At 39.2% G+C, this 23,923-nt stretch overlaps 2 protein-coding genes across 2 annotated transcripts; one reads left to right on the plus strand and one right to left on the minus strand.

Annotated features, from left to right (window-relative positions):
• The first annotated feature begins 29 nt into the window (after positions 1 to 29).
• On the plus strand, positions 30 to 11,760 carry LOC114313573 (3-deoxy-manno-octulosonate cytidylyltransferase, mitochondrial). The gene is made up of 8 exons (XM_028259943.2): positions 30 to 377; positions 582 to 627; positions 1,200 to 1,286; positions 1,377 to 1,501; positions 5,473 to 5,612; positions 5,697 to 5,748; positions 6,262 to 6,372; positions 11,290 to 11,760. Exons 1-8 carry the CDS (start codon positions 135 to 137, stop codon positions 11,380 to 11,382), a joined length of 897 nt encoding a protein of 298 aa, XP_028115744.2. The 5' UTR covers positions 30 to 134; the 3' UTR covers positions 11,383 to 11,760.
• A 732-nt stretch (positions 11,761 to 12,492) lies between these two features.
• Positions 12,493 to 17,591, minus strand: LOC114313572 (putative 2-carboxy-D-arabinitol-1-phosphatase). Its single transcript, XM_028259941.2, has 7 exons — positions 17,168 to 17,591; positions 15,600 to 15,751; positions 14,529 to 14,648; positions 14,346 to 14,445; positions 13,639 to 13,778; positions 13,448 to 13,527; positions 12,493 to 12,817 (listed from the first exon to the last, which is right to left on the minus strand). The coding sequence occupies exons 1-7, from the start codon at positions 17,301 to 17,303 to the stop codon at positions 12,691 to 12,693; spliced, it is 855 nt and encodes a 284-aa protein (XP_028115742.2). The 5' UTR covers positions 17,304 to 17,591; the 3' UTR covers positions 12,493 to 12,690.
• Positions 17,592 to 23,923: the final 6,332 nt, after the last annotated feature.

The raw sequence follows: 23,923 nt of genomic DNA on the forward strand, positions 1-23,923 counted from the left end.
ATATGAGAAAGTGAGGGAAAGTTTATTCGGCTATTGTCACGATACTTAAAACGTCTCTCTCTCTCTCTCTCTCTCTCTCTCTCTCTCTATATATATATATATATATACATATTCACAAGCCCAATAAATAAGATATGGGTCAAAGAGCAAGCTCCTCGTCTTCATCAACCTCCGCTACAGGCGGCAACACTGATTCATGGGCGGCGCGTGGCCTGGTCGCCGCCGGAGCTGCGGCGGCAGGGGCTTACGTGGCATTCTCTCTCCGCCGATCTTCGCGTTTTCGAAGCCAAGTTGTGGGAATCATTCCAGCTCGTTACGCCTCTTCCAGATTTCAAGGCAAACCCCTTGTTCCCATTCTCTGCAAACCCATGATTCAGGTACTTCGTTTCATACATTTATACACAGAATCACATATATATGTTTATATGAAATGGGTACGTCTAATCTGTTCCAAATTCATCGGTACTAGATTCAAGTTGGGTACTTAGAAAGAATGAACTTTAGGTTCTTCTTTGTGCCTTTGTAGCATACAAAGTGTTTGAAAAAGTGACTCACTCAGATGCCTTTGTTGTGCAATACAGAGAACTTGGGAGAGAGCAAAACTCGCCACCACATTGGACCAACTCGGTATGTACAGCTATAGAGAACCTCATTAGAATCATGAAGTTTGAACCGCTCAACACATCCTCATCCTCTGGTTCATCACATGTTTTTTAATGGCCAAATTATACTGTGTCCCTGTGCTTTCGTGATTGTGTTATTTTAATTCCTGTAATTTCAATTCGATCAATTTTGAATTTAAATTGTTTACTTTGTTTTAAAACGGTCCAATCGATTCCATCTGTTAACATTTTTTATGGCAAATGTGTACATGAAAGGTGTGTGTTAGGCTTTTAAAAGTAAATCATGAACTTGATCAATTAAGTGACTTAACCTCAACCAATTCAGTAAAAATTTTCAGTCAAAAATCCCAACGGCATTATCACTTGGACCAAATTGATGCAAAATTTAAAATTAATAGTCAAAATTGAGTCAATTGAAATTGTAGGGACTAAAATAATAGAAGCGACAAAAACAGTGTTTAGTGCCATTTCTGTGCATGTCTGTGTTTGTATGTGTATGCGGGCATATCTGCATTTTTTATTTTCTGTTCGTGTTGTTTAATATCATACCTGCCTTTTTCTCTTGCAATGCAATAGTTGTGGCTACAGATGATGAGAAGATTGCAGAATGCTGCCGTGGATTTGGAGCTGATGTGATAATGACATCAGAATCTTGCCGAAATGGTAGGAGCACTCACTGCCCTTTTTTGTGGTTTTAAAATTTTCATTTTACTTGCATTAAGTTACAGCATGAATTGTTTAATTAATTCTCAGGAACTGAACGCTGCAACGAGGCACTACAAAAACTTCAGAAGAGTTTTGATGTAGTAGTCAACATTCAAGGGGATGAACCTCTTATTGAACCTGAGATAATTGATGGGGTTGTCAAAGCTCTGCAAGTGAGATACTTTAACTAGCATTGTAGTTTTTACATGAAAATGCCCTCGGATAACTTGAATAATCATATTTATCTCATTTTTTCTTAAATCCATTCAAATTTGTTCTTTATATGGAGCTATAGGCATTGCTTCATCTCACAGGAAGCTTGATAAAAATATAATAAAACATATATATAATGACCCATTTAAATTGACCCAAAATAAAACCCACAGGCAATCCCACATCACATGTCTAGCAATATTATATCTAGAATACTATTTTGACATATATGAAAATAGTATACTTGAATTTTTGACCACTAAGATTATTCTAGATATAATAAAACACATATATAATGACCACTAAGATTAACTACTGAACACTACCATGGACACTTCTCTTTGGACAAAAAAGGCTCCTCGACAATCATAGGACCCTTGGACTTTGTGTTGGGCTTCCACGGCCTATCATACTTGTTTAACCATGCAATAGATTTTGCATCAATTCTCCCCCTCTGAAAAGAATTTGGCTTTGGCAAGTTAGGAATGTGTCCAGGAATGCCATCACATGGAGAAGTTCGTTGAATAAGGAAAGAACTCTTCTTCAACTTCAATGTTTGCTCATCTGTAGCACAAGTAAGAGTATACTTCTTTTTTCCATCAATAAAGGAGTAGGTGTTGTCACGTCCGGTATAATGTACATCACGATCCCATATCCATGTTCTACCCAAAAGTTTGAGTGCAAAACATCACATATGATTGTCTCCTGAAGGTTCCCAATGGTGAATGTGATTGGACATTGCTTGCCAACCTTCAACTTTGTGTTAGTAATCCCAGCCACATGATATGGCTTTGGATGTGGGTCAATCATTAACCCTAACTTCTTAACGGCATCTTAGGATACCACATTAGTACAACTCCCAGTATCAATCACTAATGAACAGATTTTCCCTTTGCAATTGACTCTTGTTTGAAAAAATTTCCCTCTATGTTAAAGATCTTCATCACTCTTGGAAACTTGTTTAGTAGTTCCCATAAGAGGACGGGTAATGCTCATCAAGTCATCTAAATCATCAAAACTTGTCTCATAATTAGCATCAAGTGGATCACAAATCTCTTCTTCAAGCGGTGGCTTATTAGACTCCTTTGCCTCTTTTGGAATTTCCCTTTCAACCATAGCAACTGACTTTGTGGGACATTGAAAAGATAGATGACCATAACCATGACAAGTGAAACATCTTGTTTTAGAATTAGAATTACTACTTGCTTGAGACGAAAATGAAGCACTAGAACGTGGTGGCTTGTTGGAAACAGAAGAACTTATGGCTTGTCAATAGACTTGCTTTGACTTGCATCAACAAAAGTCCTTTCATTCCGACTAATATTTTCTGTTGAAGCTCTCATGGGGGTCTTCTTTTTTAATTATTCTTCCATCTGGTAAGCTAGTTGAACTGCATCTGCCATGGTATAAAGTGACTAGCTGAGTTTAGTCCTTGTCAATACATCGAAATCATCACATCTTCATTCCATGGAAATTCCAATCTTGTATCCAAATTATAGAATTTTCTGGTGTATTCCTCAACTGACATACTTCCTTGAACCAATTGTGTGAATTGTGAGTGGACACGTTGTTTGTAGTTTACTGGTACAAAGTATCAAGTCATTGCAATCTTCACATCTTCCCATGATCTAATGGTAGCATAGTGCGTTTGTTGGTATTTTGGCCGCAAAACTCTTGTTGTCCCCTTCAATTTGGCCTCTGCAAAGAAGAGTTTTCTCTCATCCGTCAAACGTTACCGCCTAAAGAAACTCTCTAGGCTATGCAACCAATCAAGGAATAATTCCGGGTTGTTCTCTCGATGAAAATCTCCAACTTCAAGCTTAGCGCTTCTATCAACATAAACTAATCTAGGATTTTCTTGCAAGCGGGCTGGTATTGGTTGTGGAGGAATTTGTTCAAAACTTCGTTGATGATTAGGAGATAAAGAAACATGGATGTTTGAGGCACCAAATTCTTGACCCATGCTTTCTCCAATAGGCTTTTTGCCCAAGACAGTTGGCAACCTCTCCATTAATACTTTCATCTCCTTGAAACTTGTAGTGATGGTAGGTACGTCACTCTTTAACATTGCAACATCACTTTTTAACAATGAAACATCACTCTTCAACATTGCAACATCTTCCTTGGTAGCCTCGTAATCTTTTGAGGAGGCTTTGAACTTAGAACTCAATTCAACGTTTGTCACCATGATATTCAATAAAAACAACTTTGTCAAAAAACAAAACAGTGGAGAATAAAAGTAGGATTTTGAAACTCTAATACCAAAATGATATAGGACGAGTAGGGATTACTTTCAATAGGCTTATTGGGCTGGATTTAGTAAGATTTTGTGACTGCAAAAATATTTTAAAAAAAACTATTGGGTGGCTGTCCTAAGCACTGTGAATAGTGCCGTGAACAGTAACCTTGCTGGATAGAAGGTCACAACGGATAGGCCAATCACACACACAATCTCAAATTTTCATAATATTAACTCTTCTATTGAATCATTGAGATTACACATATGTTTATAGGCTAAAGACTCCCCTAATTTTATAAACTATAACTCAAATTTAGAAACTAAAAATATTTAGCAACCATGAATATTCTAGACCACTATGACTTTCCAATTCTACTTCAATCATTATAGGAAACTTTAATAACTTCTAATTCTACTTCAATATCAAAATAGGAAACTTGAACTTTTGACCACTAAGATTATTCTAGATATCATAAACCACATATATAATGACGCATTTGATAAATTGACCCAAAATAAAACCCATGGGCAATCCTACAACACATGTCCAGCAATATTGAAATTTCCATAATACCCTTAACTACTAAACACTACCATGGACACTTCTCTTTGGACCAAAAAAGCTTCTTGACAATCATAGGACAACTTTGTGTTAGGCTTCCACAGCCTATCGTGCTTGTTTAACCATGCAATAGATGTTGCATCACAATGTTTTCAAACTTTGTGAAAAGTCGTAAAGGGAAAATATGTATATCTCTCAACTACCTTTCATTTCAAATCCAACAATCTGTTATGCATGCAAATATCTTTTGAACTCCAAATTGGGGATGGAAACTAAGGGTTTATGAATGGCAAGTTACTGGATGCCACTTTAAGCACATGATCTGTTGAAGATTTTTGTGTTTCTTTTTTCCTTCTTTTTTGCACCAATGGATAAGTAGACAAGAATATTCCGTGCAATTTTCTTTAGCTAAGATGTTCAACATATATGTAATTTAGTAAAACGGTCTACTATTTGGAACTTCGTTTATTTGGGAAAAGCATTTTTAGTAGGATGTTATGTGGTTTGTTTATGCAACTAAAATGGAATTATGTGCTTTTCTTTTGAATGAATTTGGTCCAAGCAAGAAAGATTATATAAAAAAACAATCTAAGAAAAATTAAAATTAAGTATATCCAACACATATTTGATCTGAATGAAGCTAGAATTTTAAATATGTCTTTAGCCATTTCTTGAGCTATTCATATTTAGGGATGGTTTGGATGATCTAAATAAGTATACTTTTTGACTTTTTATGAAATATGGGTCGAGTATGGGTTAGGTTTGAAGTGATGTGTTAGAGAGGTGATGTGACTTAAATAGGATAGTGACTTTTTGACTTTTTTAGATCATGCCAAACAAGGCCTTAGTCTGGTATTTGTTTCTCATGCATGTCTTACATTTGTCATTTCATTCACATTCTCAAGATATGCAATTTCTTTTTATCTGTATTACTCCATTTACCTATTGGTAGTATGATTCAAACCACACTGAACATGAAACTGAATGGGAAAGAATTGTGGTTGTGAGTGTGTCCGCGTGCGTGCATGCATACCTCCTTTTTTGCTAAATATAATGTTCTTCACCTGAAGTCATGTTTGTCTTTTTTTCCTTTATTTTCTGTTGAATTGATTGATGTTTGAGTTCTTCAGGCTGCTCCTGATGCAGTATTTAGCACCGCAGTCACATCTTTAAAACCTGAGGATGCATCTGATCCAAATCGAGTGAAATGTGTTGTGGACAATCATGGTTATGCAATATATTTTTCCAGGGGACTTATCCCATATAACAAGTAAGTTTAATTGTTATCAGGCTGGTTTCATTAGGACATAGTTCATCAGATGCTAATATGCATGTTCATACATGATTAATGCAGGTCAGGGAAGGTCAATCCACACTTCCCCTATTTACTTCATCTTGGCATCCAGGTACGAATGTAACTGTACTGTACATTAGACTTGGTATGATAGTATTTTGGGTAAATTACACTCTTCACCACTGAACTTTCACCCAAATTTCACTTTTGATCCCTCATTTCTAATTGTAACAATTAAATCTTCAGATTTCAACCTGTGTTTCAAATTTCAATGTAGTCACTGCATAATCTCACTGTCGAAATTTGAGTGAAAGTTGAAACATGAGGAGCCAAAGTGGAATTTCAATGAAAGTTAGAGGGTGAAAATTGTAATTTATCATATATATTTTTCCTTTTAATGCCCATGTGGCCCTTGCTTGAGCACTTTCCACCCAAATTTTTAACAATAAGTGACGAGAGGACCAAATCCAAACACGAGTTAAAGTACAAGGACTTAATTGTTGCAATTAAAAAATCAGGGACTAAAGTGAAATTAAGGTGAAAGTTTGAGGGTGAAAAGCGTAATTTACCCTAGTATTTTCCTGCATGGTTGTTTGCCAATGCTGCCTTTTCTCTTTCTAGCCAGAGTTATGATGCCCAGTTCCTGAGGGGATATCCAAAGCTTTCACCTACTCCACTGCAACTAGAAGAAGATCTGGAACAGCTTAAAGTCCTCGAGAGTGGATATAAAATGAAGGTATTGTACAATCAAACATTATAACTTCAGTTAATTGATAATACTTTCCTCATTTGTATTCAAAATCAAGAATCTCTAGGCAGCAGCAGTTGGTTAATATTGTTGCCTTCACTTCTTCTTGATTTTATTTCTGGGCAGCTTGCTAGTGTATGTAGACTATTTTCTTAGAAGCAACTTGCATTGACCTATTTGATAGGGTTTGATTTTTTAGGAAGACTGAGGGTTGTTCACTAAGAGGACTTTTAACATTGGAACCAAAACCAAAATTGTTAAAATCCACCTACTCTCCACCTACTTCACCCACTTAAACCTACTCCACTAAACCTAACCCACTACACCACTACCACCTCACCTACTCCACTAAACCTAACCCACTACACCACTACCACCTCCACTTCACCTACTCCTTACCTACTACACACTCACCCTCTTCTATATATAGGAATCATGAATCATTGTAATAAATATCAATATATCAATCAATAATAATACATACAATTTATTCTCTCTCTTTCTCTATACATTATTTCTTACATGGTATCAGAGCTGGTTTAAAACCTAGTATTTTCGCTTCCCCGGCGGGCGGCAACCTCACCTTAGCCGCCCGCCGGGCCTCAACCTATTCCGCTGATAAAATCAACAAAGATTTGTGCAACTGTAGTCATGTGTGAGGCTGATGGAGAAGAATTCTTCACCTCATATGACGAGACAGTCTGGAACTGGAAACACTGCAACATTCTGCTCTGGAATTCTGCAGCAGCTAGATTATAGCTTGGTTGAGTGCCAAGCTTTGGTTCTTCCACCCACTCTTGAACTTGCCCAGCAAAGTGTGAAGGTTCATGCTTGTGTTGGAGGGACTAGTGTGCGCGAAGATCAGCGCATTCTCTCCAGTGGGGTTCATGTTGTTGTTGGTACTCCTGGTCGTGTGTTTGACATGTTGCGGAGACAATCACTTCGCCCTGTTTACATCAAAATGTTTGTCTTGGATGAAGCTGATGAAATGCTGTCACGAGGTTTTTAAAAATCAGATCTATGATATTTTCCAGTTGCTGCCACCCAAAATCCAGGTTGGGGTGTTCTCAGTTGCTGCCACCCAAAATCCAGGTTGGGGTGTTCTCTGCCACAATGCCACCAGAGGCTCTTGAAATCACCAGGAAATTCATGAATAAGCCTGGAAAGAGAAAAAGCTCATGCTAGGATTTGCGAAGTGATTCGCTGCAGGAATTTTGGCTTTGGATGAAACCCTTACCATACTCCACTCATTCTCTCCAACTGTTCTAACTTTTTATTTTTATTATTATTATTATTATATCAAATAATCAATGCACTCATGTTCCCCACTAACAGTGTCCACTTTTGACCCAAACCATTTTCAATCCATCATTTCTCCTTCACCTTTTGCACCCCACTCACCGACTCTCTCTCCACTTTATCACATGGGTTTGTCCCTCTCTCTCCTCCATTTGATTTCAAAAATCACTTATTTTTATTTATTTTTTCCTAGTCACTTTTCCTCTTTTTTAAATACCCCACTTTATTTTGAAACAATCGCACTGATGTTTTTCATATAATCCATCTATAAATATTTTTTATCTATTTTCTTTCTCCCTTGTTTTCTTTCATTTTATTTTTATTTTTTCAACAAAACACTCCCAAAAAAAAAAAAAAAAAAAAAAAAACCAACAACATTTTACACACTTGTCATTTCTTCATGCCGGGGATCAACCCCGATCAGCATTTTACACCATAAAAAAAAATAAAAATAAAAAAAAATAAAAATAAAAAAAAAATAAAAATAAAAAAACACAAAACAAAACAAAACACAACCAACACAAATCGGAACAGTGGGATTTTTCTTCTTGCCTATTCCGCCGGTCTTTTCTTCTTGCCACCGTCTTGGGCGGCCCTTGCCGGTGTTGCCTCCGTATTTCCCACTCCACTGGGCATGATCACTACTCCCTGCTCCTCCACTGCAGCATATGGCGGCCCTCCAAATCGGAACATAAAACTGGCCTTCCGCTTCAGCTCCTTGTTTTCCGTCTTTAGCACACTTATCTCTGCTCGCGCATCCTTATACATGTGTTGGAGCAGAGCCAGTTGGGCGTTTAACTACTGCACCTCATTTGTCCTACTCTGCAGCCGGTTCGACAAATTTGTAACCGCAGTCATGGTTTCCACACATGACTTCAAGGTAAACTGATTGGCCTCCACATCCGACTGCACCGCCATTTTTTGCTCCACCGACCGCATCGGAAAGTTCAACGGAGCAAAACCAGAGATGTTTGGTTGAGGTTCACTGGCCACCGCACCAGTTATTTCTCTTGTGGACTCATTCAGTTCTGGAAAGAGCGTAAGTAGCCCACGGGAAGAGGAGGCCATGTTCTGGTTAACTGGACGGGAAGAAGAGGCCATGTTATGGGTTGCAGAGTGTTTCAGAGAAGGGTTGGTTACAGAGTGTTTCAGACTGCAAAGGTTCAGAGGTTTCAGACTGGTTTGTTATGCTTCCCAACCTCAGCCTCCGCTTCGATTTATAAAGACCCTGACGAAGCGGCAGACACGCGCATCATGCGCCGCTCGACGCTCGCCGACAATATGGGCGCGCCTTTTGATGGCACGTCTTTTGATGGCACGCCTTTTGATGGCACGCCTTTTGATGAATTGGGCACGCTTTTTGATGGCACGCCTTTTGAAAGATTGGGCACACCTTTTGAGGGTGCGACTTTTTAAGGGTCCGACAAGACTCTGTAAACTGTCCCGACATTGATTCCGGTTAGCTCCATCAAGGGTCCGACAAGACTCTGTAAACTGTCCCGACATTGATTCCGGTTAGCTCCTTTATGGGTCCGACAAGACTCTGTAAACTGTCCCGACATAGATTCCGGTTAGTTTCTACAAGGGTCCGACAAGACTCCGTAAACTGTCTTCTACAACGGTCCGACATGACCCCATAAACTGTCTTCTACAACGGTCCGACATGACCCCATAAACTGTCTTCTACAACGGTCCGACATGACCCCATAAACTGTCTTCTACATCGGTCTGACACCGCCATCCAGTGTCCTCTACACCGTTATGACACCACCATACAGTGTCCTCTACATGGTTATGACACCCCCATACAGTGTCCTCTACAATGTTATGACACCACCATCCAGTGTCTTCACCAATGGTCTGACACGACCATAGAGTGTCCCTTATCCTCTTTTATTTTTATGTATTTTCTTATTTTGTTACTCTCTCCAAACTCAAGTTGGTTAGTTCCTATCCCCCTTGAGTTTGCGGGGGGCTGTTAAAATCCACCTACTCTCCACCTACTTCACCCACTTAAACCTACTCCACTAAACCTAACCCACTACACCACTACCACCTCACCTACTCCACTAAACCTAACCCACTACACCACTACCACCTCCACTTCACCTACTCCTTACCTACTACACACTCACCCTCTTCTATATATAGGAATCATGAATCATTGTAATAAATATCAATATATCAATCAATAATAATACATACAATTTATTCTCTCTCTTTCTCTATACATTATTTCTTACAAAAATAGTGCATAGAGATTGAATGGACTTTAACATTGAAGCATCAATAAGTTCTTTTTCATTATCCTTGAAGCACCTCTACGATCCTAGCTACCAATACGCCAGAGGGAAACTGGCTTTACGAAGGAAAGGAATGCTGGGTTGCAAACCTCACCCAAACTCTAGCTTTAATTTATTCAAAGTATGTGTTATTGTTCCACCCAAATACCAAATTTTACTGTAACATTGCCCCCAATTACATATAATAACTAAGTATTTGATTGTCAACCGTGTAAATCAGGAGATAATTTTCTTCTTACTGTAATTTTTATCTGATTGATAATCATTTAAAGCACAAGATAATGTTATCTATCAAATAAATACCTTTGAATCGAGGTGCACAGCCATGATAAATAGAATTTTTTTAAAGGATAAATGGATGTTAATACTGATGGAGAGGAGGATTTATGAGCTCGTTATTCACTTGCAAGAATTAAACTGTTGCTAGTTGGTTAAGGTGCAGACATACTTTAAGGCATTGTGAAACAAATACACATTAATGAAACAGAATGAAATCTTGTGCTTGAGCTAAAAACACTAAGCTTTATATTTAGACTTTCAAGTTTCAAAGACCAATATGCTTACAAGCATACTGAGATAACTTTTTAATGAATCGAAATTGAATATAAGAAAACGAAAAAAGGGGTAGGGGATACGATCAAATCTGAGAATGGGGTTATGTGTTGAATCAACCTGCCCCCCAGGTGCTTCACTTTAGGTCTCAGCCCAAAAACACTGAGTGGATCTATTGGACAGTTTGGAACTGTTCTTGTTTGTAGAGATGCACATAATGTGATCTTTGTTCAAATTTTGTTGCTTTTTATCTTCTTGTTATGAAGAACATTGACTGTTGTGGTTTCCTGAAGTAATGGATGAACCGTTCATAGTTATTGGCAATGACAATTATCATTTGCTTCACTTTTGTACTTTATATTTTACGAAAATAAAATGAATATCACTCATGCACAGGAATAAGTCCGGTACATGCACAAAAAAAGAGTAAAGAAAGGAAAATAAATTACAGAATCTGGTGAATTTCTTCTCAAAATCGCAGTTCAGTTTGAATTGAATTGTGATTGACAAATGACAATATTCATTAAAACTTAAGTTTGACTAATAAGTAAAATAATTTTATCAGTTGTACTTGATAGTGAGCTTGGTCACCTCTGTGTAGTAATGTTTCCTAGTTCATTAAGTCCTTAAACATTATTCATCAAGGTTGTATTTTCACAAATCATTTGTTGTGGATATCTCTGAAAATTTTGATTGTTACAAGTTTGTACACCGAAAATCAGAAGCTAAACCTTTTTCACTCTTCTGACAGGTGATCAAGGTCGACCATGATGCTCATGGTGTTGACACCCCACAAGATGTTGAGAAGATAGAATCATATATGCGTGAAAGAAACTTGTCTTAGTTTATATCACAGAGAGAGAGAGAGAGAGAGAGAGAGAGAGAGAGAGAGAGAGAGAGAGCTAACCCTCATACGACGGCGACAAGCTTCCTCCAAAAATTATTTGAACAGGTGGATTCATGGCCTTCCCTTATGACAAATTTAACTATCTGCGGTGATTTCTCTCTCATTTGTTTTGATTTTGTCTCCCAACGCATCTATATTGACAATGATTGTGCTCAGTTGCTCAACGATCAAGTCTTTTAGCCAAATGTAGGCATCTACTCGGATGGTCCAGCTTATTGTCTCTTGTTAGCGATCTGGTTCGAGTAGTATCCTCTTTCATATGTAGTGAGGATAATCAATTATGGTATGCGGAAAAGCAATGTACTTCCATTTTTATATGCCAGCTTACTCTGGAAAATTGTGAGCATTGGGTTCTTAAGCTCTAAGCTAATTTAGTATCGCAATTGTCTGAATGTCAGTCAAGAAATGTCACTCATGTAAAAATAGTTAGGGGTGACTAATTCCTACTCTTTGAATAATCTTGTACAATGATTTTGAGGAAAAAAAAAAAAAACTGATTTACCCGCCAATATGAGGTGATATAGGGCCTGCAGAAAATTTTGGTGATGTGGAATCATGAAAAGTTTAGTCCCTGTTTGGCCATGTAATAATTTTCTGAAAATCATGGGTGCTTTTGATTTTTTCATTGCTTTTGTTTTCAAAAAACAAAAAAATGAAAACAGATGCTGTTATTTAAACCCTTGCCACCTCACCTAATGTCCGTCAAACTTTAAGTCATCTGTGATAAGAACACACAAAAATTTCAGATAATGGGATGCAAATGTGAACTTTTTATCTCACATCTGTTTTTCCTTTTATGAAAATCATTGGTGCGTCTCAAAACCTACAAGTAAATGCAAATACAAAATATGCAGCCAGCATAAGAAATTTTCCTCCCAACCAAGCCTACAGAAAGATTAGAACCTATACAGACACTTCATTTTAGTCGCCATAACCGTGTCCCGCATCAGACACCAACATTCCTTAGACATGCTGGAACACATCTCGAACACGTCATGAGACATGTCAAATTTTTTTCTTTGGTTGTAAGAAAAAAGGAACTGCAGGTTTGTAGACATAACTCTCCATTGATTCATTTTAAGTGCAAAGCCGTTGAAGTGCTACAATTTATACAAAACATCTGGAACTTCACAATTCTTCTTTTGGATTAGACTTCACAATTTTAAATCTATTGAAACAATAAACCCAGTCAAAAGGATGAATTTGTCATTCCACAAATGACCTTTTCTACAATATCAAGAAGTTTCAGTAAAGATAAATGTGATCCTTGTACATGTGAGCTGTCATATTCAAGGATTGAAGCATGGCTTCGCCTCGCTTGTTGAAGTTAAACACAGATATTCCACCATTGTTTATATCAATAGCACGAAACCTGACCAACAAAAACAGTGTCAAAGCGAACTGTTTAAAATAACAAATTATTGCGATGATATTTCAAGGGTAGTCACATTAAACCTGACATATGATTGGTACGGGAATATGTGCTAACTTAGTTGGGATATGTCATTACTTTTATGCCTTGGCCTTTCATATTTTTTGTTTTTTATTGATGTATTGTACTTTGATTTGCATAAATAAAATTTCTTTTGCTGATCAAAAAAAAGAGAAGAAGACAAAAAAAGCCAAACATTATGAAATTGTAAAGACCACTATTGTTTGTCGGAGCCAAGCATTAAAATCAGAATGAAAACCCAGGTGTAAAATGGTAACTAGCAAGAATTTTACTATTTATTTTCTTTTAGGACTCGATAAGAAATGTTTATGCACTCTCTCTAAGGCCGCTTATGCTGATTAAGATATTATTTATATAGTTCTCAAATTATTTTACCTTAAGCATTATATTCCTTACATGAATATCAAATGTTATATTCCTTACATGACTATCAAATGTTTGTATTCAACTAGAAAAATCAGCATAAGTTAAATGAAGTGAAAATTGAATGCAAGGGTTTACTACAATTTATCGGTTTTATGACCACAATTTGACAATAACAATACATACCTCTCTGGGCTGAGTCCAAGAGCCGTGCAGATCAGTGCCCTCAACACTGATTTATGAGTTACAACCAAAAAACGTTCTCCCTGATAAATAACACAATTTTTTATTGGAATAAATAACTATTCCACTATGTCAATGTAACGATATATACAAATAAAAAATAAAAAAGTTTTAAGGAAACAATAAAAGCTTACTGGTGTAAACAAGATTTCTTTCCAAGCTTCATTTGCCGTTCTCCATAGCTTTCTAACAGGGTAAACACCATCCACAACAAAATTAGATGGATCTTCTCTCCATGTTATGTATTCCTTTGGATGCTTTTCCCTAGCATCAACTGCCTCCAAATACTGAGCATGATTTATTACAGTGCATATATTATTCAACAATGAAAGTCAAGCATTCACTGAAAACCAACAACTCAACTCAAGATTCAAATTGAAATTGACAATATTGAATTATTTTGTAAATTACTTGAAGTCATAGAAAACTTATACCAAATTACATTTGATTATATAAAGTACTTGTATATAGTTAAATAACGGTATCGGGATCGGTGATACGGTCATGTATCAATAGATATAAAACAGCATTGGCTGATATATCGGTGAATATCGGTATTAGAAGTCCAAAATTCGATATGTGTATATTAGCCAATATGATATACATATCAGCCGATATTTAAAACCCTTGCAACATGCCCGAGTTTTCTTTGAGCAAAGACAAATTTTTTTGTTTAGAACTATCTGTAAGGCTATGTTTGGATTGTGGATCTGAGAAGGGAATTTTTAATGGGGGGAAATTAAGTAAAAGAACTTAAATTTTTATTTCTTTCATTTTCCTTTCCCTTGATAAATCCAATATTCAAACATAGCATAGAAGTAAAACAAAGGGACACACACACCATTTTTCATGCCTTCAAGAAAAAACAGATGGGCCTCCTTCAGTGAATCAAGAAAAACAAGTGGTTCTTCCCTCCCTTGCCATAAAACTTCAGCAGTGGACTGCATTAAAAACACCCACAATTAAGGAACTGTTTGAAACACTGCATATGCTCAATTTATCATCTATATCAACCTTTTCAAACCTTAGCACGAGATATTGGACTAGAGAAACATTGGTCAAAGTTTATATTTGCTAAGGCTTTCTTGCACCTTTCTGCTTGCTGCACTCCAGTTTCAGTTAGGATGGATAGGTCTGAACTTCCCTGAATGTATAACAATTTTGTCAGCATTCGAAAATATCATATGATGTCAACTTAGGAGATCTTTTTCAACAATGCTCCATTTGTTTTGGTGGAAAACGCTTTATTCTGTAAAAAAGGTTTTACTATATGTTTGATTGCGGCTTTGAAATTTATATGCTAGTAGTGGTGTTAGTGGTCGTGTGGGGTGGTGGCGGGGATGACGAGGTGGTGATGCTGGTGTGGTGGTGGTAGTGTGGTAGCATTAGTAAGACTTTAGTCTTAAAAACATTTTTCACCTTTCAAAAGTGAAACATTTCCCACCCAAGCAAACAAAGTATAAGTTAGTCGCTGAAAGAAAAAATTTCAGAACAAGTTTCAATTTTGAATATCCTTAAAAATAGAAGGGAAAGATTAGTGGATCATAAATTCTACTGTCTCCTGAAACAATTCAGAACAAGTTTCAATTTTGAATATCCTTAAAAATAGAAGGGAAAGATTAGTGGATCATAAATTCTACTATCTCCTGAAACAAGAGCAACACTAGCCTATGTACTACACAAAGTTCAAAAGGCTGTGGCTTGAAAGTGTTCTAATAACCAATGAATTTGATCATATTGTTTAGGCATTTGCAATGTGTATCTCCTTGTTATGATTTTCTATGGCATTTATTACTTCAAACTTAAAACCAAAGAATTCAACCTTTTAGCTTTCATGCTAGCTAGTAGTTAATTTAATGAACTTAAGATTTTAAATGGATTTAAACTGTATATAACTGGTAACCTATTTAGAGATTTCTTTTTAAACAGAAAGGGCAATCGACTTCACCATATTATAAGAATTGTCTCACCAGTGAGATTGGGGACAAGGGTTTGCAACATCAATTGTCACAAAGAACAACCAATTCTCATGTTTCACATTACATTAAATTTTAGCATCATCGCTTCACCCAGAGAAAGAATTGAGACGACAAACCTGAACTCTACTTTCGTCATTCCAAGAGCTAAGGCCATGCCTCACAAGAGTCACCTTCTTTGGTGAAGACAACAACTTTTGAGTAAGAGAAATTGTTGCTCTCTCAAAATCATAAGCTCCACCAGTCATAGATGCATCATTATGAAGTGTCTCTGTACAACATTGATGTTCAAAGCCAACTTTGAATTGAATCAAGTACATAGAAGTGATTTGCAATTGCTTTGAAAAGAACCAAAAGTGAGGAGAGAGAGGAAGTGACAAAAACTAAATGTTAAAACAAGAACTAGGAATAAATTATTGAGTAAGAATGGTATATTATGGCCCAAGCCCTTCAGTAGGTAGTCCATGTACCTCCAAGTTGGTTCGTCATCAATGGATTTACGGCTACGTGCTACCCACCTAATTATTAAAGATAAATTTCCTTTCTTAATTGTTTTTGCTATGACAAATGGTGTGTAACACAACCAATTACTCGTATCTACCTAATCAAAACAGTACAATAATTTAATGTCAAATGATGTCTATAATTTTGCAATAAAAAATCCATCGAGTTCACTCTGGAAAAGGGTGCCAAAATAATAACCTATGTATCCATCTTTCAAGAGAATAAATTCATTTAATCTCCTTGTCATAGCCACCTATGTTACATGGACTCGGGTACAGGTGTCGGGTGCGGATATGTATTTAAAGGTCGGACTCATCAAATCATAAATTTAAAGATACGCGGACTCGGCAAAAAAATGTCATATTTTTATATTTTTAATCTAATATGTGAGATAAAATGGTACTATATTTAACTTATAGTGTCAAAATGACATTTATAACAATTATACAACAATATGTACGTATAATAATAGTGTTATCTACAATTATATAAAAAGTATCCGTTGAAAAGTATCCAACACATATCCCATACCCTTATCCGAGTGTCGAGTGTCCGACACGGGTATTTGATTTGTTTTGAAGAGTCCATATAACATAGATAGCCACCAAGTGAGTTTGGCAACAAGGCAAATAAGCTGTGTATTAGCTTTTTTTTATCGCATCACTTCTCTACTTTTCTGGACATCTTTTCCTAATAAACAAAGAAGTCAAAAAATAAGTCATACCCAAAGCATAACCCACAAAAAGTTTTTGAAACTGACAATTTTCAGAGACTCTAATCATAGATGGGTCAGTGATTACTCATACCAAAAAGCACAAATCTACTCAAATGTTCAATATAACAAAACAGAACATCTCTCATGAATTAAACAAAGGATCGAATTTCACAACAACATCCAAAGAACAGCACATTTGAGTTGAAGTTGAGTGCAAACTTTAAGTTTAATTAGGGCTAGTGGTGAAGAATTTCAAATGGGTTCTTTCAATATCTCAAAAAACAAGAAGCCAGCACTCAAACATGCCATCTAAACCAAATTAACTCAAAAAACACTAAACCCATTACTCGTTTACTAATTCCAATTCTGGGTTTACAACACAAACATGTTATCTACTACAAATTTTATCATAGTTTCTTAATTGTTCATGAAAACAAAAAAGAAAGAAAATTAGAGCTCAGAGATTACCAGTAGTTAGAGGGGTTTCTGAACGTGAAGACAAGCATTGAATCCGAATTGTTGATGGACATGAACAGGAAATCTGAAGCTTAGGAGGTTCCAAACACAAAGGAAAGGTTGGGATTAGAAGTCTACAATTCATCATCTGAGAGATTTGGGTAAAATTGGTTTGTTTTTGTTTTTCAGTTCTTTTTTTTGATAAGGTGGGATGATCGTTCCAATGCAATTGGGGAGAGTATGTGATGAGTGTACATCATGGTGTCATCTCATGGTTGGACCACAGTCGTCTGATTGAAAGGTGGAGATTGATTTGGGTGGGGTTTGAGTTCTGATTTCTTGACATTTGGCCTTGCATTTTCCAGACATTTGGCCTTGGATTTTCCATTGTGGATATGCTTTCAGGGGAACAGAAGATTCCAGTTTGGTTAAATTGAAACTAACTTCATTGCTTTGAGTTTTAATTTGTTTATAGTAAACAATTTTATTTTATTTTTTCTATTTGAAAAAAAAAATTCCAAACATACGTGTCTGTTTAGTAACGTTTGCATTTTCAGTTTATATTTACAAAAATTTTATAAACTGATTTTTATTTATTTTTAGAAAAACATAAACTACAAACATGTTTAGTAATTAAAAAAATGTTTAAAAAATTTTAAAAATATTAAAAAGAGTGAGAAATGACAAGTGGTGGCAAGTGGCGGCAGAAGATGGTGGTAGAAAGTGGTGACAGTGAGTGGTGGGTAGCGGGTGGTGGTGGGTGGTGGCGGTGGTGGGTGGGTGGGTAGGTGGGTGGGTGACGATGGCGGGTGGTGGGTGGTGGTGGCGGGTGGTGGTGGTGGGTGGGTGGTTGACGGTGGCGGGTGGTGGTGGTGGGTGGGTGGGTGACGGTGGCAGGTGGTGGGTGGCAACGAGTGGGTGGTGGTGGTGGCGAGTGGTGGTTGGTGGTAGCAAGTGGGTGACAAGTGGGTGGTAGTGGCAGGTAGGTGGCGGGTGGTGATGGTGGGTGTGTAGGTGACGGTGGTGGGTGGTTGGTGGTAACGAATGGGTGGTGGTGGTGGTGGTGGTGGTGGCAGCTGGGTGGCGGATGCCGAGTGGTGGCGGTGCTAGGTGGGTGGGTGATGGTGGCGGGTGGTAGCGAGTGGGTGGTGGTGATGGGTGGTGGGTGGTGGTGGGTGATGGTGGTGGTGGTCGGTGGTGGTGGCGGGTGGCTGGCAGGTGGCAGGTGGTGGCAGGTGGCTGGCGAGTGGTGGTGGCGAGTGGTGGATGGTAGTGGCGGGTGGTGGGTGGTAGCGGGTGGATGGCAGGTGGGTGGTGGTGGTGGCAGTGACGAGGGGTGGGTAGTGGTGGCGAATGGGTGGCAGGTGGGTAGTGCTTGAGTGGTGGTGGTGGCAGGTGGGTGGTAAGTGGTGGTGGTGGTGGGGGGTGGGTGGGTGGTGGGTGGTGGGTGGTGGTGGCGGAAGACGGTGGTGGAAAATGGTGGCGGGCGTTGGCTAGTGTTGGGTGGTAAAAAAAAAAACTAAAAACTCAAAACGGAAACACATTTTTTGAGTTTACATTTTTTGGCCAAATTTATAAATTGAGACCACTGATTTATAAATCAAAAATTTACCAAACAAGTTTTTATTTGAGTTTTTTAAATTTTTGTAAATATAAACAGAAAACTGAAAACGTAAGTGTTACCAAACGGCACCTGAATACAAATAAACATGCTTAGTATGTTGTAGAGGTGGTGGCCACTAGAGTTAGGAGTCTTTTGGGAAGTGAAAAAAAACAAAAAAAAGTTAGTTTTTAATTTTTTATCCATTTTAAATCAGATCACTTCTCATATTTTTTATTCACAAAAATATAAAATAGACTAAAAAAATTAAAAAATTAACTTTTTATCAACTTTCTAAAATACCATTTAGTCGTTTGAGTGTCGTCAACCGTGGTTAGAGGATTGTCATTATCGGTGGATGACGATCAATGGTAGTGATAGTTAGATGTAATGGTCGAAATTGGTTACTAGAGTTAGGGATGTCAATTTAAACTCGACCCGACAGAGACCCGACTCCCTAATCCCGATTGAAACGGGTTTTCCCTAAAAATAATCCTCATAGAGCTGGAGATGGTATTGAAAATTAAATCCCCGTTAATTTTCGGGCCGGGGATGGTAACAGATTCCTTGGCCCCTGCCCGGCCCCGCCCTGAAGTCCTGAACAATCCCCCGTATGTGTATATATATATATGTTTAGGCTGCTGTACAACTTTATTACTTTATTATATTATATCTACTATAATATCTTTTTTGCTTTATTATATTAAATCTAATATAATATCTACCTAAACTTATCTATCTCAACTTTCTCTCTCTCTCTCTCTCTCTTTCTCTCACGCGCACACACACACACACTTGTTCTTCTCCTTTTACTCTCTGTTGAGAGAGATGCACCTTCCAGATCTAAGCTGCGACGGAGGAGTCTAAAGAGAGATCGGCGACGAAGAGCATTTTTGGAGAGCAGATCTGAGCGTTTCTGTGAGAAAAATGCACCTTCCACGATGGAGCATTTCTGCACTTCTCCCTCTATGTTTAGGCTGCTGCATTTCTGAGCATTTCTGATCTGAGCATTTCTGATCTCACTGGTATAGATATTTGTACGGGGAGGAAATAATTCTCCTCGTATAATCCTGTTGACCAAGTCCACGCTCCTCCGTACGACGTCGCTTTGTCACCTGAAAACACAAACGTGAGCTAGCCGGCGGGTGTGTGCCGGAAACCTCTCCGATGCCTAAGTCAGAAAACTTGACAAATAGACAAAACTCTAAGTTCTCAGAAAGATTGTGTTCAATTACCTCCTCTAAGGTGATGCTTGTGAGCTTTTATAGGTTTCATATGGCACAATCCTAATAGGACTTGTATTTCTCCATGCAGAGTCCTCCTAGGATTCATTCTCCTAAGGATAATGCTTATCCTTTTACACCCTTCCCCACTGCTTAAACCAAGTGGGATGGTTTTCTTTATGGCCGAACTTCCATTTGACCGAAGTAAAATTGGCTATACCGAGCCACAGAGGGCCGAACTATCCTTAGCTCGGTCTTCCCCCCTAACTCCTTACTTTGGCTGTTCTGTTCACCCTTGACGTACTTAGATCAAACTTCCAAGTAACAAGTTCTGACCGTCCTAACCACTGTAAGTCACGACCGGACTAACTCTGAGACCGGCCTAACCGTAAGTTGCCTAAAGACCGGAGTAGTTTTACTCTTCCTTGGGCCGAAGTAAATATTTCTTCTTGAGCCGGAGTAATTTCACCTCCTTGAGCCGAAGTAACTTTATCTTAACAAGGCCGGAGTAACTTTGCCCTTCTGGGCCGGAGTATCTATTGCGGCCTTCTTACTTAGTCCTTCGCGTTTTGGGCCTCAATGCCCAACTCGCGGCTCGGCCCAATTTTTCCCAAAAATTACCCTCTCAATTGCCCCTTAATTCCATCTGTGCAACATGATTGGGATTACCAGCCTTCTGGCCGAGCTAGAGTTTGTTACGCTTTTTCAGCCGAGCTAAAAATCCTTTAGCCTTTCCAGCCGAGCTAAGTTTACCTCGGGTATCACTATATCCGGTCAAAACGTCTCTTCAATCACAGCGACTGTAACGCTTCCCATTCCAGTGACACGTGGCAAACTCTGATAAGCTGTGGCCAACTGTCACGCCGCCCTACAAAAATTTCGTACAGTTCCCGCCCCTTTTTGCCGCTTCTTTCTCTCTCCTTTTTCACAAAAGAACCATTCTTCTTTTGAATCATTCACTTACATTCTTCAAATCCTTCGTCTTCTCTCTGTGTGCTCTAACTGTTCTTCCATTGTTCTTGAAAAAGCTGTGGTTTTGCTACCATTCTTCCTTCTTTGCCTTTGTTTCCTCCTGGTAAGTTCTAAGAAAACTTGTTTTTTTGCTTTCTTCGTTGCTGTTTTCTCTACTATGGTGAAGCATGCTTGTGTATTTCTTGTTTTTGCTTCTGTGCTTTCATGAAAAAATCAGAGAACTTGTACGTGTATGAACTGTTATGTAGAGAAACCAATCTTGGATCCAAAATCACATAGCAACCGAACTAGGATACCGTTTGTGTTATGTATATAGATTTAGGAAATAACCGGACTAGAACTTGTAGGAATGTCAGTAGTTTCTTCTGACCCACTCTACCCAAGATAAGATCACCGAACAAGCTTGCACTTACCGAACTAGGTACTTCGGTCTATAACCGAGCTAAGATCTTGGGGCCAAGCCGGCTTTCTTAGTTCTTAAACCGAACTCAGAAAGCCGCCCCTAGGGGCTCAACCGAAGTAACTTTCCTCATCCTGCAACCGATTTAGGCCATGGGGCTAAACCAGCTTTCTTAATTTTTTAGACCGAACCCAGAAAGCTGCCCCTAGACGTTAAACCGGTCTAAACTTGATCAAAACCGAGCTAAGAAACCTTCTGATGAGCCGAGGTAGAACCAGCCCACTAAGCCGAAGTAGGATTTGTATATCTTGCTTATAATTTGTAGCGCGGTCCTACGATCTGTGCTTAACCCCTTTGTTTTCTACCTTGCAGACTTAGGTTGCCCAGGCACTCCTGCGTGTGCTCAACCGAGCTACTGAGCCAAATTTTTGTACCGAAATAATTTATTCGTAATTTATTCACCAGATGGGTAAGTATAGATATCTAGTTGAGACCCCTGGTGGCATGGCCGAATTTAGGGACGATTACCAAATTCCTGACGACGTCCATCTGACGTTGGCCGAAAAAGATGCTACTCCCTGGGATAATGAAGGCTTCGTCCCTTTTACCCTTCAATCCATAATAGAAACCGGACTACGGTTTCCTGTCCAGCCGCTAATCTGCGAATTTCTTAGACAGACTAGGTTATGCCCCACCCAACTGTCCACCAATACATACCGTATCATAATGGGAATAGCCGCCCTAAACCACCAGACCGGTTTAAACCTTGGCCTAGCCGAAATATTCCATCAGTATTCCATCGGCTCGAAGAATGCTGGGTGGGTCTATTACCTTAGGATCCGCCGCCGCCGAGAGAAGATAATTAAGCATACACCAGACAAAGACCTTAATGATGATGATTTCTTTTGGGTCTCTGGGAACTTTGAGGATTTTCAAGCCCAAATTCCTGGCCGACCTATAAATTGGAAAATGGGAGAGCCTGGTAATTTTACTTCGGTCTTCTGCTTTGTGTGTTATCTCGGTTGTTTAGTCTATTGGCCGAACTAACACTTCTCTTTTTTGCAGATTTCGCCCATCTCCATTCCTTGTATAGCTATCCCAACCTCGGAGTCTTGCGAGCCGCATTTCGGATTAAAGAAAGAGATTGGGCCAAGCTTCTAAATTTTGAGCTGACCTATCGCTACAGCGGTCGCCGAAAAGCAAGGGTGACTGACTTCCTTCTTGAAGAAGCACCGGAGCCGGACCCAACTTTGCCCGAGATAAGACTTGTCCCACTATCAGCTGAAGAAGAAATGGCAAAGAAAAGCAGAGTTAGGGCCCTCCTGACCGCAACAACCAGGGCCGAAGTAACACCAACTACTGAGGTGCAGCCCGCCGTCGTGGCCCTTCCTTCACAACGGCCTTCTTCATCTCGCCCTTCAAAACGCGCCCGATCTACGTCCGCCGAACAACAACTTGTTGATGAAGTCGAATCCGCCCCCCAAAGTCCTCATCCTGCCTCCCAACCAGAGCAAACTGACCGAGCTCGATCTCCGAAGTGGGCTCCGCCTTTGATCTTCAATGACCGAAACATCAAAGCCACTGACTCGGTCGTGGCTGAAAAGGACCACCAACTGGCCTTTAATCTGGCCAAAAGTGTGTGCCTCCCCAAGGACATGGAGCACCACTTGAAGCAACTGAACACCGAAATGAAATCAATTCGGTCTGCTTCCAAGTCCATGATCTTGGTAAGTAGCTCTGTCTGTTTTTTCCTGTCTAAATTTTTCTAACTTTTACTTCGGCTGAGATGAGATTTTTGTTTTGCCAGGCCTTGCAAAAGAACAATGTCACTTATAGGAAAGTCCAAGAACTCCGCAAAACCACAAGGCAGGCGATGGCGGAAGCCGAAGCAAAGTCGGCCGAACTACTACAAGCCGAAAAGAGAATGGCCGAGCTAGAAGTGGAGAACGGCCGTCTTGCCGATCTAGTTAATTCGGCGGAAGCGGAGAAGCAGAAAGCTGCCATTGTTATGAAGGACAAGTATTTGCGGGAGTTGTTGAAGCTTGAGAAGAGAAAGGACGCCGAAATAAGCGAACTGAAAAAGAACATGGAGGCGGTCGACAAGGGGGGGTACAAGCGAGGTTTCAAGGAGGCAGAGGAGGCCTACGTCAAGCAATGCGATGCCGCCAAGGAGCTTTTCTTCAAGTGCGGCTGGAGGGCGGCTGTGGAGAAGCTCGGTCATGATCAACAGACCGAGGTCTTCAACCCTCCAGAGTACTTTATACCGAAGTCCCTTGCGGGGTATGCGGATGCCATGCAGCAGCAATTCCTTGAAGGTTCAGATACTGACGAAGATTCTGCTTCTGAGGATACTCCGGTTGAAAACGTGGATCAGATAGATCGGCCGGAGTCCAGAGTGGAAGATCTGACTATTGAACAGCCAAATGAAACTGTGGCTCCGGTCGATGCCACTATTGTGACTGAAGGAGTCCTGCCACCGGAGACCGGTCTTCCAGCTGTCACTGATGCTGCCTTTGATGCCGAGATTGAAGATCTTTTCGCTTGACTTTGTATTCTGTTTTTCTTTGTAACCG

The sequence above is a fragment of the Camellia sinensis genome, chromosome 9, assembly GCF_055761805.1.
Source record: "Camellia sinensis isolate YWXY chromosome 9, ASM5576180v1, whole genome shotgun sequence".
Taxonomy (NCBI): domain Eukaryota; kingdom Viridiplantae; phylum Streptophyta; class Magnoliopsida; order Ericales; family Theaceae; genus Camellia; species Camellia sinensis.